Source organism: Doryrhamphus excisus, chromosome 19 (assembly GCF_030265055.1).
Source record: "Doryrhamphus excisus isolate RoL2022-K1 chromosome 19, RoL_Dexc_1.0, whole genome shotgun sequence".
In the NCBI taxonomy this organism is placed as follows: domain Eukaryota; kingdom Metazoa; phylum Chordata; class Actinopteri; order Syngnathiformes; family Syngnathidae; genus Doryrhamphus; species Doryrhamphus excisus.
The window spans coordinates 8432889-8448089 of record NC_080484.1 but is presented as its reverse complement, the minus strand read 5'-3'; the positions used below and the strand labels follow the sequence as shown (position 1 = coordinate 8448089).

The 15201-nt window shown below is 43.0% G+C and overlaps 1 protein-coding gene across 2 annotated transcripts in view; it reads left to right on the top strand.

Annotated features, from left to right (window-relative positions):
- Positions 1-400: 400 nt before the first annotated feature.
- foxo3b (forkhead box O3b) overlaps positions 401-15201 on the top strand; it is a 47216-nt gene continuing 32415 nt past the window's right edge. For both annotated transcript variants that reach the window (XM_058056925.1, XM_058056923.1), the window contains exons 1-2: positions 401-555; positions 690-1396. In XM_058056925.1, coding sequence (XP_057912908.1) covers positions 842-1396 — 555 coding nt within the window. In that variant the 5' untranslated portion in view covers positions 401-555; positions 690-841. The remainder of the gene's footprint in view (positions 556-689; positions 1397-15201) is intronic.

Sequence of the window (15201 nt, the reverse complement as noted above, 5' to 3'; positions counted from 1 at the left end):
GTGATGTCTCCTATAAAGCTATGGAAACGAATAGTAAATCAATAAACCTTGCTATATTGCCCCGAAATGGCCAATTTCCAGCACTTCAAGTCAGCTATTGTCAATAATCCCAAACCTCTTGTTCAATGTGTATATAATAAAAGTGTTTTAATCCCAATATAGAGGCAAAATTCATGCAGCAAATGACTTTAAATGTGCTGTCCCCCCACGACTGACATGTTGAGACGTGTTCCCGGCTATGCACTGTCTCTTTAAAAGGCGTTGCCATGCACACGATCCAGGGGGCGGGACCTTGATCAACTCGCACGTTTGTGTCTGTCTGCGTAATAAGTGTGTGTCTGTACTTCTGAGTGTGTGTACATGCAATGTGTGTTTAGAGGGCAGCTACAGTAGTAAGTCGGAGTGAGGTGGCAGTCTTTTTTTCCACATAGACGAATGCAAAGCAAGCAAGCAAGCAGGAGTTGAACTTGGAGGGAAAGGAGTGGTGCGATGGCGTGTGAACGACTTCTGAACGGATCATCCGGGATTTTTTAAAAGTCTCCGTTGTTTCCACAAGTAAGCTCATTTACTGAACGTTTTTCATATTTTAAGTGTTTAGTTTCAACGCATTGATCCTGCACCGGTGCTGTTGTGTATTACGCCTGAATGGTGTCGGTGGTGTGTTTGAATGTCCTCCGTGTACTCCACAGGCGTTCAGAGACAACTTGTTCCGATTTAAGTGCACGTCTCTGCAGAGGAATAGCAACAAAGAACGGGAGCGCGCATTCATGGGACGCGACTTTGACAGGTCTCGGTGTCGTCGCTTGTAACTTTTTCTTACTGCCAACCAGCAAGGAATATCATGGCCGAGGCTGCTCTCCCCGACGCCTTGCCGCAGCTCGACGTGGCCATCGACCCAGATTTCGAGCCCCAGCAGCGGCCCAGATCTTGCACCTGGCCGCTACCGCGTCCGGACTCTAGCACCGTGAAACCGGAGAGCAATGATATCATCCCGGAGGAAGAGGATGACGAAGAGGACGGTGCTCACCAGCATATGGTGGTCGGAGTGAACGCTTCTGGTGTGGTGACAGACGACCAGAGCAGCAGCAGCCCGCTAGCCGACGGCGCGCTCTCCTCTCCCGGGCAAGAGAGCGGAGGCTCCCCGCACTCCTCGCACTCTCCATCGGCCACCTCAGGGGCGCTGACCCCGAGCGGCTTGGCCATCCAGCAGACCCCGAGGAAGGCTTCGTCTCGCCGGAACGCATGGGGGAACCTCTCCTACGCCGACCTTATCACCAAAGCCATCGAGAGCGCCCCGGATAAGAGACTGACACTGTCGCAGATTTACGACTGGATGGTGAGATCCATTCCGTACTTTAAGGACAAAGGCGACAGCAACAGCTCGGCTGGATGGAAGGTAAGAGACGCACACTCTCTCAAGCCCCCAGCACCCCTCCTTTCTCCAGCACAACAAAAACAAAAAAGCATGTGGCTTCTGTTTGTACACACAACACAGCCCACAGTGGGACTGTCTTAAAGCTTTATTTCTTTATGGTGGAAAGTACACTCAGATAGAAATACTTTGGGTACATCTTTACTGAATGTCACTCACCACTTTGATAGGTAATCTTTATCTACAGTATAGCATTGTGCTAAAATTATGCATCCAGAGACCTAAGGTAATTGTTTAAAACAATACATTGCATCATAATTGGTGTAAAATCAAGAGGTGTTTCTAATATTTAGCCCCTCATGTGGTTATCAAAATATTAGGTGCACCTTTCAGTATGATTCATTCTAAAGGACGTCAATTATAATAATCAAAAAGCGGTAGAAAATGAATGAATGAATGAATGAATCTTAATGGAGTGTCCACTATTATCTTTGTGGATGATTATAAGGGTATGCCTAATCATGTGGCCATTGATGACGTGAATGCAGACCTTCTTTGTTCCTCTTCCTGTGCAAGCCATGTACATGACAGTCCTCTGAGCCTGCAGCCACAGCTGGAATTACGGCACACTAATAAAAAAAAAATAAAAATAAAGGGGAGAAGAAGAAGAAGAGGCGCTGGAACCGGTTTGTTTGGAAAACACAGTAGCCTATTTAGTGTGACACAACGCCCATTTAGGACGTCAGACGGTTCACTGAACAGCAGCTAATCCATTAATAAGACAAGGGCAGAACGTAAACCATGAATACAGCATGTGAAGTCCTCTCACGCAGGCAAAGAGGTCATTCAAGTACACTTCTTTTGCGTTTCTATTCATACGCCATATGTATACATGCTTAACGTTTGTTATGTAAACCCTGGCAGAGAACTGTCAGTCTCTTTTGTCAGGTAAACAGGGTGCTGCCAAGGGGGAATTATTACGTAACAACCGGGCTGCTGGGAGTTTAGGTGAACCTTTAAGGGTAAAGCTTCTTTTAAAAGCAACGGCCTGGTGCCTCCCCCGCCTCTTCCCAAGACATGGAGCTTGTGCAAAAAAAAAGAGGCGCAGAAGGTCAGGAGCGCAGTGATTAACACCCCTTCGAGGCTGAGGGAGCATTCCCGTGGGATGTGGAGCATATTTTGCTTCTCAAGTTTTGCTATGTGATCTGGTAGTGACTTAACGTGTTTATGTGTGAGTGTGTGTAGCACACACCCAGTGTCAAAGCCAGGTTCACTGTCGCTCCTGGAATTTTGGGCATGACGGCCTGGCCAGGGGTTTAGGGTTACGTGTGATCTGCTCATAAATCTTGGCAGACTTTGTTTTTAGTTTTCTTAGGACCTACTCTCATCACTAATAAGTGAAGATGAAGATTTTATTTCGAATGACAGACACCTCTTGTACATTAAAGGTCCCATACTATCTTTCACGTCGTAGCGGTCCCACAGTAATGAAAGTGTTTTGCCAGAAATCCAGCTTGGTGTTGGAATTTGGACATTTTAAACTGGCTTGTTTGTAGCTTTAATGCTAATGAGCTGTGTTTATCCATGCCTGAGTATGTGGCTCAAATGCCTATGTTGTACATTATACTAAAACCTACATCTCCTAAGTCTGCAGAACTCCAGGATTTACTTTAAGATGTGTAGCGAAGCTCCACCCTCGGGCATGTCTGTGTGGAGTTTGCATGTTCTCCCCGTGCATGCGTGGGTTTTCTCCGGGTACTCCGGTTTCCTCCCACATTCCAAAAACATGCTAGGTTAATTGGCCACTCCAAATTGTCCATAGGTATGAATGTGAGTGTGAATGGTTGTTTGTCTATATGTGCCCTGTGATTGGCTGGCCACCAATCCAGGGTGTACCCCACCTCTCGCCCGAAGACAGCTGGGATAGGCTCCAGCACCCCCGCGACCCTCGTGAGGAAAAAGCGGTAGAAAATGAATGAATGAATGAATGTGTAGCGAAGCCTGTTTTGTTGTTTGTGCGAATTTGCCCTCCGCAAATTATTTAGCTAGGAACGGGTTAGACGTGGTATCGTCTTGACGAAGGAGAAGAAGGTTTTTCCTTCATGATGTCATGAAAACCTTAAAAGCAACCATTTGAGTGTATTTCGAGCACCTTCTGTTGAGATTTTCTGAGCAAATCCCAATAATCCCGCTAGGTTTTTCTCCCGGGTTTACACTTCACGTCACCGTGCTTCATATCTCTGTCAGTTAAACATTAACCTCGGCAAAAGTAGGTTAAGACAAGGAAACATACCTTGAAATATTCATCCTTGCTGTTAGTCGATACATCACAGGGGTCACTGCTGGTTACTGGTTACAGGAAATTACAGAGGTTGCAGTGCTGTTGCAGTGCTTTTTACGCGATGTATCTTTTTAAAATGACAGTTTTTAACGTACAGCCGTACTATATGTTGGATTCCGAATCCGATCCGGAAGTAGAGACTGGGCAGTCCGACTTTTCTCAAGAAAAGCGACGTCAAGACGTCTCTCAATGATAACTAGCTTTAGCATTTTAGTGTTTTTTTTTCTATAGCATCGCTAACATATAATGTTGCCACTAGTTATGTTGCTATTAGCAACCCCACTTCCTGCATACAAGCACTTTTGCTCCATGACTTACACAAAATAAACACAGTTATTGTTACTGCTTGCTCTTCTGACTCTTGCACACAACCAAGTAAAATCTGTCAGTTAGTCCAGCTACATACTGGCCCATGTTCACAAAATACCGTTGGCAGATTAAAATGCATTTCTTTTGCTGGTAGGGAATCAGGAACTCCCGTATGAGCCATTGCTAGCAAGTAAACAGAGGAGCAGAGCTTATCTGGCTTACAGACACGCCCATATAAGGAAGTCCACCCCTCTGTGACATCACAAAGGGTCAGTTTTACCACGCCTTTTTGCAACCAAGGTTTTTGAGCCATCCTAAACTTTTTATGCCTCACTTCCAATTGCGCAAACATCATTATCGGAAACTTTGGCATTGTTTTAACACAAGAATACAAAATTCTTACTACATTTATAGGTCAGAAAAGTGGAAAATAAATAGGTCCACTTTAAGATTACATTGTCTCTTATTGTTGCTTATTGCCACATAGGAATACCAATAAGCCCATTAATAAGAGACTGGCATAAGTCACCTTTTTTTAGTAGCACAGTCTGCCCCCCCACCCTCCCAAGTGGAGTTCTGTCCAAGAAGGGCAGGTCCAGTCTGGAGCTGCTGAAATGTGTGCTAAGAGAAGCGTTAGGGGAGGCGGGCTAAATCTCAAAATAGCATTTGTAAACGCGCCTGAAACATTCGGTGTGTGTGTGTGTGTGTGTGTGAAAGTGCTTGTGTGTCTTTAATCAGAAGATTAGGTGCACCTGTGTGTACTTATGTACGTACACAAGTTCATGTGTGTGTGTGTGTGTGTGTGAGAAAGTATAACTGGCTGCAGTGAACTTTGTGATCTGGTGTTACTTAACCCCGCTGTAACTGGCTGCTTTTTCCCAGCAGCTGCCCACCACAGGCCAAGACCAAGTTATGTCACAGCCACACACACACACACACACACACACACACACACACACACACATAGGTCTCTTCTATTCTCTAATTTAACTTTATGAGGCTCTAACGGCCCTATGCACCCGCATTAACACGACACGCACCCCCCCCCCCCCTGCTTTCCGATAACACCGACAGCTGAGCTTGCACCGCGTGTTTTTAACCTTTGCATACTTCCCCGTGCAGGCAGACATGCACAAACATATACGCCACAGTCATCTGGTCATGTTCAGACTTGTCACCAACGGTTCATGGTTCTGAAATGACTTTAACCCGTCAAGTGGCTATGTCGCAAAGATGGTGGAGGAAAAAAAAAAAAAAAGAACGCATAAACATTTGTATATAAATGTGACCCTCATATGAAGAACAATACCTTGTAAGGCCAGCAGTAATTTGACATGGTCATTTTAATGTCTTAGCACAGTGAAAGTGTTGATTCTTTTGATGAATTCTTCCTTGCAGAGTGAGACAGGCTGGACAAAGGAGAGCGCTGCTTTTCATAGGGTGAATGCAGAGTGAGACAATGTGGGCCCTGGTTGTGAATTAATCATTCATTTATTTCTGCAGCTGGAAAAAAAAAACACCTGGAAGGAGGAAGAAAATGCACAATTTAGATGGTCTCTCTCCCGTTACAAACTGAAGCATTGGAGAGGTCAGGGGTGGCCTAGCGGAGGGAAATTAACAAGCTTTGCTGTGAAAATGGTGTAATACAAGTGCCCTCTGGCTGTGATTCCCAATGGAGTGGTTTGTGAGGGTGTGTGGGGCCAAACGAGGAGGGAGAATGGAGGTGGGGGGGTGGGGGGTGCACTGGGTTATGGGAACCCACCAGCTCCAGGCACCCCTCCAAAAGACTGAATAGTGTCACCCAGCACAGTCAGCCTCTAGGCTCTGTTCTGGTTCCATTTGCAATCAATGGGCACAGTGGACTTTTATATGACAGAACTATACACTATGTCCCAAAGGAGGGAGGACGGAGTGGGGGCGGGGGGTTAGATCCTATTCTCGCTGACTTTTAGAGCAAGAGGCGGGGAACACACCCTGGACAGATCAACAGTCAGTCACGCACAGGCAGAAAAACATTCACAATGTTGTCATAGTGATTAACTGAAAATGCTGTATTGTACTGCTTTTAAAGTGCATGCAGAGGTAGATGCAGACAACTCATCATACTTCAAATACTGTCGTTTTTTGGAGTGAAATACATGAGGAGGTTGCCTACAGCCACATTGTTTTCCGACATGGTGCTAATTTGAGACCCTGGCAGCTATTTGCTTTGGTCGAGTCTTTTGGCACCCTTTCCAAGCGCATAAGCTTGAAAAAAAAAATACTGCACTGCATACACACTATTAATTGGAATAAAGTGGCCCGGTGAAAGAATACAGACTTCCCTCTCGGCAAGATCTGCTGCGTTCAAAGACGCCTCTCAATTATTCAGCGCGCTCAGGAGGAATTCAGAACGCTGTATTAATTTTTAAGAGCTTTTCTTGGCTAAAGGCGCTCCTGTTTTTGAGGCGTCTGTCTCTCCTTTTCTGCCCTCGTACTTGCTGGCTTCCCATCCCTCATTATTTTTTTTGCTTCTGCCCTCATTTGTCTGCATGTAAAACGCTGTGGTGAGCATAAAAAAAAAAGCTGTCCTCATACAGACCTTGTGCTTTCAGGAATTATTTTTAATGAAGTAGTTTCTGAAAACCCAGATTACTAATAATGTGTTTAGAAGGGTCATGGAATTGATAGTAGGACAAGATTTATTATATAAACATGAGCATATCACAGCCTGATTATATGCTAAAAATGGCTGTGGTCATCTTAATTCATTTAGAGAATATTACAGAGTCAATGCTTCAGCAGATTCCCACTCATTTGCTGCTTGGTTTGTACAAATTAAAAGTGAAAACATCTTGCAGTACATTTGGAGCCTGTTGAATCAGTACATTTCGGTACAGAACTTGCTGTCAAAGCAAGCCCTCCCCGCTCAAAAGCCACGGATCAGCAGTTTACTCATGCAGCAGATTACGCCAGTCTCTTTCCACTGTTGATGCATGAAAGTTTTGGGCCTTGTAATTGAAGCAAAGTGCAGAAGCTGGGGGGAAGAAAAAAAATACAAGTGCAGGTAGATTCCCCTGACTGCTCACCATTGCTCTATTTGCACATTTACTTTAGTAAAAGCAGCTACTACAGTAGTTCAAGTACTTCAAGCATGCCGGATGATGTAAAACCACTGTTTTCAGGTGGTCCTCGATACCAAAGTCAAATTTATGCTAAAATTTACTACTAAGCCACTCACGCTGTACACAGAACACATGAACATAACAAAGTTCAGTAATTAAACACTTCATCATGTGCAGGAATCAAATGAAACTGTAATAATAGTGTGAATTTTGGGGGGTAATAGAAGGTCGGATCACATTCTGAATCGACCAATTCGGTGTTGATTGTGGTCTTCCAGCCATTGTGCAAGCAACATTTCTATCAATAATAATCACTGTCTCTTTCATAAGAAAGGATATAATTCTTTACCTTCAATGACAGACATGACAGTCAAACAACCAAGACCAGGGGTCTCAAAATCTATTTACTTGGGGGCCACTGGAGCTATGGTCTGGGTGAGACTGGGCCACATCAGGTTTTCCAAATTATTTACAACATATTGCGCAACTGCAGGGTCTTGAGACACATGCTAACTCGCAAACTAGAGAGCTAGCGACCTAAACTGTAGCCTTCAAGTTATTTCCTTTAAACTTAAATAGCCAAAAACTTACCACTTCCACACGGATAGGGAGGATAACTATTAAGTTATTTAACCTTTAACATGAACATTAATCAAACGTAATAATTTGTTCTGGGTACATGATACCATACAGCATCCATATCAAACTTGCGCGGGCCGCACTAACATTAAACTTTCATATCAAGGCGGGGGCCTCAAACTAGTGTCCTGTGGGCCACATTTGGCTCGCGGGCCACGTGTTTGAGACCCCTGACCAAGACCAAAAGTGCATTTTTTTGCGGTATGCAGCGCGTATTGAAGCAAGTTAGTCCAGGGTGTATGGACCGGAGTTAATTAACATAACCATGAAATGGTAATGGACGGAACGGCACAACCGGAAGACTTTGCTGTCTTTGTGTGTTTTCTTGGTGCCCTCAATCTCCTCTTGGATAAAATTGGTCTCCTCCAATGAGAAGTAACCTGCATTGTCTCTAACTAACTAACTGACGACCTTAGATATAGCCCACTCTAATTGCACTTAAAAGTCCTTAAAATGATGTTACCGACATTGGAGTGAGCTCTGTAAATGCCCCCATGTTTACATACTCGACATCTTAGACATTTTCTGCCTTCGAGACCAAAGATAACCAATCCAGGTTTGCATTGTGGCTACATATCTCACTCATCTGTTTACATTTTTAACTGAGAACTGTCAGCTTTTCCTTATTTTCCTCCATCTCTTATGTGTGCCTACATAGTAGCTCTACTACTTCTAAACTGACCAAAAAAAAAACCACCCCAGATTTTACATCAGAGTCAATATTATCTCAGAATACTACCGCGACCAAATAGTGCTCGAGCTGGATAATCAGGTTACACCAATACAGTCACTTTGTCGTTGGCCAAAATAAATAAAACATGTAAAAACCCAGCAATTATGCGCTGACACGCACCATAGCGGCCTTGTTTGCTCTGTCAAAACACGACACCTCTGCAAATAGTCATATGCAAACCACATGTAGACACCTGTAGTTATTTTATGCATATTCATAATAGTATGTGCAGAATTTACACTTGAAGTCCACATTTGTGTGTTTTTGGGGGTTTTTTTTGCGCTTTTGCACAGTCTAGCTGAACTATTTGAGGGGAAAACCTTAACGACTGTCTGGAGCATACATGAGCATGCATAAATGTAGTGTACTTGTGTTGGAACAGGCAGGGATGGGGTGTTGCTTGTCTCCATAGCGACTGATAGCTTGTCAAGCAGGATGGGGGCACTTGCAGTTGGAGTGATAACTGATAACAGGCCACCACACACACACACACACACACACACAGTAGCATTTCACAAATTTTCACATAGCTCTAAATCTGCTTGCAATTTTTTGTGATAACCACATTGCTAAAGAATGGCCCCTTGCTTGTCGCACTCCTCCATCGCTACCAAGCTATCGGCTCCCAAGCAGAGTAGAGGGATGGATGATGCTTTCACAGTCCAAAATATAATTGTTCATTGCCGTTTGAGTTTGGATAGATCAGCATCAGATGATTCGGGTTATGTTAGATCAGGGGTCTCAAACTCAATTTACCTGGGGGCCACTGGAGCTAGGGTCTGGGCAAGGCTGGGCCGCATCAGGTTTTCCCAAAAAAACTAAAACGTATTTATTAAAACCTTTTCAGTGCTTTGGTTCCGATTTTCTACAATAAAAGCTCTGATAAAACATTCCACTGTTCTCAAATTACTTTAATTTTCATTTTTCTGCACAAAATAAGATGAAAAATAAATAAACAAATCAAGAATAAAGAAAATCAATCAATCAGTAATAAATAAATATAATAATAATAATAATAAATAAATAATAAATAAAAAAACTTAAGAAACCACATATAGTTGGTGGGTAGACAAATTATTTTTTTCAGATTAAAATGAACAAAGCATTATTAGAGCCCTGTAGACATGACAAAACACGACTATAGTCACATTTATACTTTTTTTATTTACAACATATTGCGCAACTGCAGGGTCTTGAGACACATGCTAACTCGCAAACTGGAGAGCTCTTTACCTGAATTTTTTCTGGGTACATGATACCATACAGCATCCATATCAAAACTTGCGCGGGCCACACTAACATTAAACTTTCATATCAAGGCGGGGGCCTCAAACTAGTGTCCTGCGGGCCACATTTGGCCCGCGGGCCGCGTGTTTGAGACCTCTATGTTAGATGAACTGTTTTGTAGTCGGGTTGTACTGATACAGCTTTGTCATTTGGATACGGATATCAATCTGATAATGTGGAATGTTAAAGGCTTGATCAAGTGATATTACACAGAACAATCATCAGTCACAGTAGGAATGAGAGAAACCCATCCATTTACTTTTTAATGCCTCCGGGGTATAGTTTTATCTACAATGTAGTGACTGCAAGGAATATTATAGCCAAGCGCTGACTTAAACCAACAGGGGCTGGTCAGCTTTTCTGTTCTTGCTAATGACTTCTTGTTGTCGAGTTTCTTTGTATAACGCTGCTTCAGATGCTGGATGAGTTTGGTCATATTAAACTTCCCTGGTTCGGTGCCACCAGTCTTTACCCAAAAAATACATGGCTTATTCTCTACATGGAATCAGTTATAATCCGAAACTCTTGTTGTTGTTCTTGCTATCGGCCCGATATCAACATGATATTGGGACACCTCTATTTTTGAGGCCTACTAAATTGAACTAATCCAGCTGCTGTTCATGGTTATGTGGAGGTGTCTGCATTGCATAGCAGATCATCTAAACCAGGGGTCTCAAACATGCGGCCCGCGGGCCTAATGTGGCCCGCAGGACACTAGTTTGAGGCCCCCGCCTTGATATGAAAGTTTAATGTTAGTGCGGCCCGCGCAAGTTTGATATGGATGCTGTACGGTATCATGTACCCAGAAACAATTATTACGTTTGATTAATGTCCATGTTAAAGGTTAAATAACTGTTAATAGTTATCCTCCCTATGAAGTGGTAAGTTTTTGGCTATTTAAGTTTAAAGGAAATAACTTGGAGGCTACCGTTTAGGTCGCTAGCTCTCTAGTTTGCAAGTTAGCATGTGTCTCAAGACCCTGCAGTTGCGCAATATGTTGTAAATAAAAAGAGTATAAATGTGACTATAGTCGTGTTTTGTCATGTCTACAGGGCTCTAATAATGCTTTGTTCATTTTAATCTGAAAAAAATAATTTGTCTACCCACCAACTATATGTGGTTTCTTAAGTTTTTATTATTTGCCGTTTTATTATTATTATATTTATTTATTACTGATTTATTCTTGATTTGTTTGTTTAATTTTATCTTATTTTGTGCAGAAAAATGAAAATTTGAGAACAGTGGAATGTTTTATCAGAGCTTTTATTGTAGAAAATCGGAACCAAAGCACTGAAAAAGTTTGTATATTTTTCTGTTTTTAATAAATACATTTTTGGGGGGGGAAAACCCGATGCCTTGCCCAGACCCTAGCTCCAGTGGCCCCCAGGTAAATTGAGTTTGAGACCCATGATCTAAACTCTGTATTATCTCTAGAAGCTAACTAACTTCTAACTACAGTATTGCTGAGCCTGGCCACCACCTGTCCCGCCCACATTTGAGCACACAGGATTCTCTTGTCTAAGGAACGCTACAGTAGGACTGTCGGGCTGTTATATCAGGCATTCCCTGTTGTAGTGCGTGTTACAGCTCTTCGACTCCTGGTGGCTTTCAGTGTTCCACATTCTCCAGGATGATTAAAACAAGGGAATAATGTTTCTTATATAGGGTTCCTTTTGGTGTGTTTGATAATAACTCCCAACAATGTCCCGCTGCTGTTTTCCGCCACAGAATGTGGTCCATTGTTAATAGTCCTACACAAGTAACTAATCCCACTCCTCATAAAGTCACAGACATCAGAAGTATGTGTACATGTGTGTTTGTGAGGGGATGAAGGAAGCCTTTGTTGAGCCACCGAGGCTACAATACCGCTGTAGTCGTTTAGGGTGCTTCCATATCTATAGTTGGCTTTCTCTAATTCAGGGATTTTCCAAGTGTGGCAGAGCGATAGTGCGGTTGGAGTCTGCCATACTTTGTCTTTTATTTATCTATCTCAGGATGGATTCATGTAGACTTTGAACATAACTGAAGATCACCTCACCTGGAGTCTTTTGGCACACCCCAAAGTTGAAAACCTCTGCTCTAAAGTTTGGATTATGCTTCTGGGTAGTCACTACGGCATCCCCCTTGATCTTTTTTACAGTTCTTTGTCAGGGTTGAGTGCGTGATGTGCTGTTCTCTGCAAAAACAGATGTTACTGGAGCTTTTTCTACGAAAACAAACCACAATATTTCTATTTTATTAAGATTAAGATATGCCTTCATTCGTCCCTCAGTGGGGAAATTTGTATTGCACAGCAGCAAGAGTACAGAATCAGTTAAGCAGTACAAAATACACAATATAGAAAAATAAACAATATAAACAACCCAAGTATTAACAAAAAACAACAGTTTTTCCCAGAGTTATATACAATACAGTATGTAGATAATATGAAATGAGATGAGATATATAATCCCTAGTTATTTTAGTTATTATTCCTAGTTTCGACCACTTGTCATCCCCATAAAAACTAGGAAGTATCATAACCCATATGGAGAAACTGGAGATGGACACACGTTTCATTTAGCTGTTATCGTTTATGATACCTAGGTAAATCTTTGTGTTTGCAGACCTGTGTTTTATAGAAGAGAGTGGTGGTTGGGTGTGGGGAGGGGGGGGGTCGTTGTTGATAAAGTAGAGCAGATATGCAGGGAGTCGATATGGGTCAATCTAATAAGTATGTCCTTGTGTGTTTGCTGACGGTGCACTATCTGACTTGACCTTTAGCCGCACGATCGGGCTACTTTGTTTGATTGCTAAAAGACGTTAAAGCCGATAAGCTGCCCGAATCTTCTTGCAAATTAACCCAGCTCTTTCCCTTGGAGAGGTGAAGACTGCGGCGTAAGTGAAATCTTACTCCAGGGCTGCGGACAGGGGAACGTCTTACCTTTAAGCCGACGAAGAGAAAGGTCAGAATTTGACTGGTGTCCCAGTGACCCGGAGAGAAAAAAAAGAGGTGGCGTAGCGAAGTCACCTTTTTTGACACTGTTGGAATTTATCACAAGAGTGTTGCATTTGCTATGAAGGCTTAAAACATCGATGCTACAACTTGGACCATAACAAAGGTTATGGGTCAATTCATCAACCAGCTGGACATATATTTGTGGCGAGAACTGACAGGGTTCGGGATTCCAAATGCCAAATTCAGGTAGATACTGGGTCGGGCAAAATGATCTGACACATTTGTAGGTTAAATAAAACGCAAATAAAGTAAAGAAACAAAAAAGTACATATAATGCTGTTTCGTTATGTTTTAAAAATTAAATCAGTTCTGGCGGTGTGAGCTCGGCCGGTTGATTTTGGTTTCAATGCAGATCCACATTTATTCACATTTATACTCTTTTTATTTACAACATATTGCGCAACTGCAGGGTCTTGAGACACATGCTAACTCGCAAACTAGAGATCTAGCGACCTAAACGGTAGCCTTCAAGTTATTTCCTTTAAACTTAAATAGCCAAAAACTTACCACTTCCACACGGATAGGGAGGATAACTATTAACAGTTATTTAACCTTTAACATGAACATTAATCAAACGTAATAATTTTTTCTGGGTACATGATACCATACAGCATCCATATCAAACGTGCGCGGGCCGCACTAACATTAAACTTTCATATCAAGGCAGGGGGCCTCAAACTAGTGTCCTGCGGGCTGCGTGTTTGAGACCCCTGGTTTACATAGACATGGAGCAAACGGCAGTCATGGAAGTTTGTGTGGAGAATGTGTATTTACGGCGAGTTTCCTTCAAAAATAAATGTGCTTCCCTTATTTTTTCCACTCGTCATCATTGGGTACTGTAAAACTTTGTCACATTAAAGCCATTAAACACAATGTGGTGAAAATATACAATAGCTCGAGTCGCACATTGCTAGCTAGCTTCCATTTCATGCTCTTTAAGAGATGATTCAGTCAACCTTCGCCGGCCTGTTTAGGTCGGTGTGGGGGGGGGGGGGATTTTTCGTTGTTTATGTGCCACGATTGAGCAGTCTGTCGAGTAAATACTTCCAAACACGAACGTTCCTTCTCATGATGACAGGATTTCATTCATCTTATATATCCGCCGTGGTGCGCAGTCATCAACTTGGTTTGTTTGCGTTCATCATGAAGCCATTTTCTTATCATTGGATGAAATACTAGTATGTCAAAAAAAATCGGTGAATGAATTTCTAAGTACACAGTTATTGCTGAATGTGCATTCTTTTTGCACTCGTAAAGAAGCTCTATGAGCATTCCACATTTCTCCTTTCTTTGCTTTCTGCCCTTGTACTACATCACTAGTATGGCTATTGGACAGTGAAAATACCCAATAGTGTGTTACTCTGTCTTTCATTGCTTATGAGAGCATGAAATCACTCCAAAGCCTCAAGGCACATTGAGCACCGCTCTGCCCAGACACACAGTTCAATTCTACACACACACACACACACACATGCATTTGATATATCACTTCATTCTTGCTGTGTGTTGTTTGAATGCATGGTAGGCGCATGCATGTGTGATTCCTCTCTGCATGCAGCGCATCCCTTGGTTCCCACAGCGACCCAAGTGAGCCATCTGCCCATCAATCACTGGTGCTGCTGAGGAGAGTAAGCGATACCCGCAGACATTGACCCTGAGACCTGTAGCATCTCGAACATGGCTCCGGGGCAAGGACAGAACGTGGAATACACACACACACACGTAAACACACGCAATTTGGAGGGAAACCAGCGAGCGAGAAGAGAAATATTCGCTAACACACGTCTCTTATGTCAGTGGTTCAAGGCTTTTGTGTGGAAGGGGGGCCCATCTACAGTGAAGGCTTTGTGCCTGCTATGAATACGTAGGCGTGTGTGTGTGTGTGTGTGTGTGTGTGTGTGTGATAGTTGTGAGTCCTGAGGGGGGGCAGGGCTAATGCAAGGGAAAGCCCTCGGCCTCAGCTGTTGTCATACATTTTCTCTTCCTGACTTTTATCCCCACTCTACCCTCCACACAACGAACTTTCACTATTGTGTGGAGCCTTCAGGTCAACCATCTTTCTCTATGTTCAGCCGACATAATGTTAGTGGGGGGGATGGGGTGGGGGGTTACAGTGTTCATGTGATCCGGCTGCATAGTCAAGTGAGCAGGAAAGTATGCACAGTCCCCACCCTGCCATGCGACATTGACTTTACATTTAAGAGACTCTAATTACAGGGATGTTGGAGATATGCCTTACATCTCCGGATACATTACGTCTTGGCATGAAAGCGCTCTTTCATTATACTGTTAATAATGGCTCAATTATTTTGGAGAGAGAGCTTTAACACCCACACAAAAACACTCCACCTTGGAAACTTCTGAACACGTGCTCGCGTTTGGATCGGTCGTCGTCGTCAAAATTCTTATCTTTTTGAA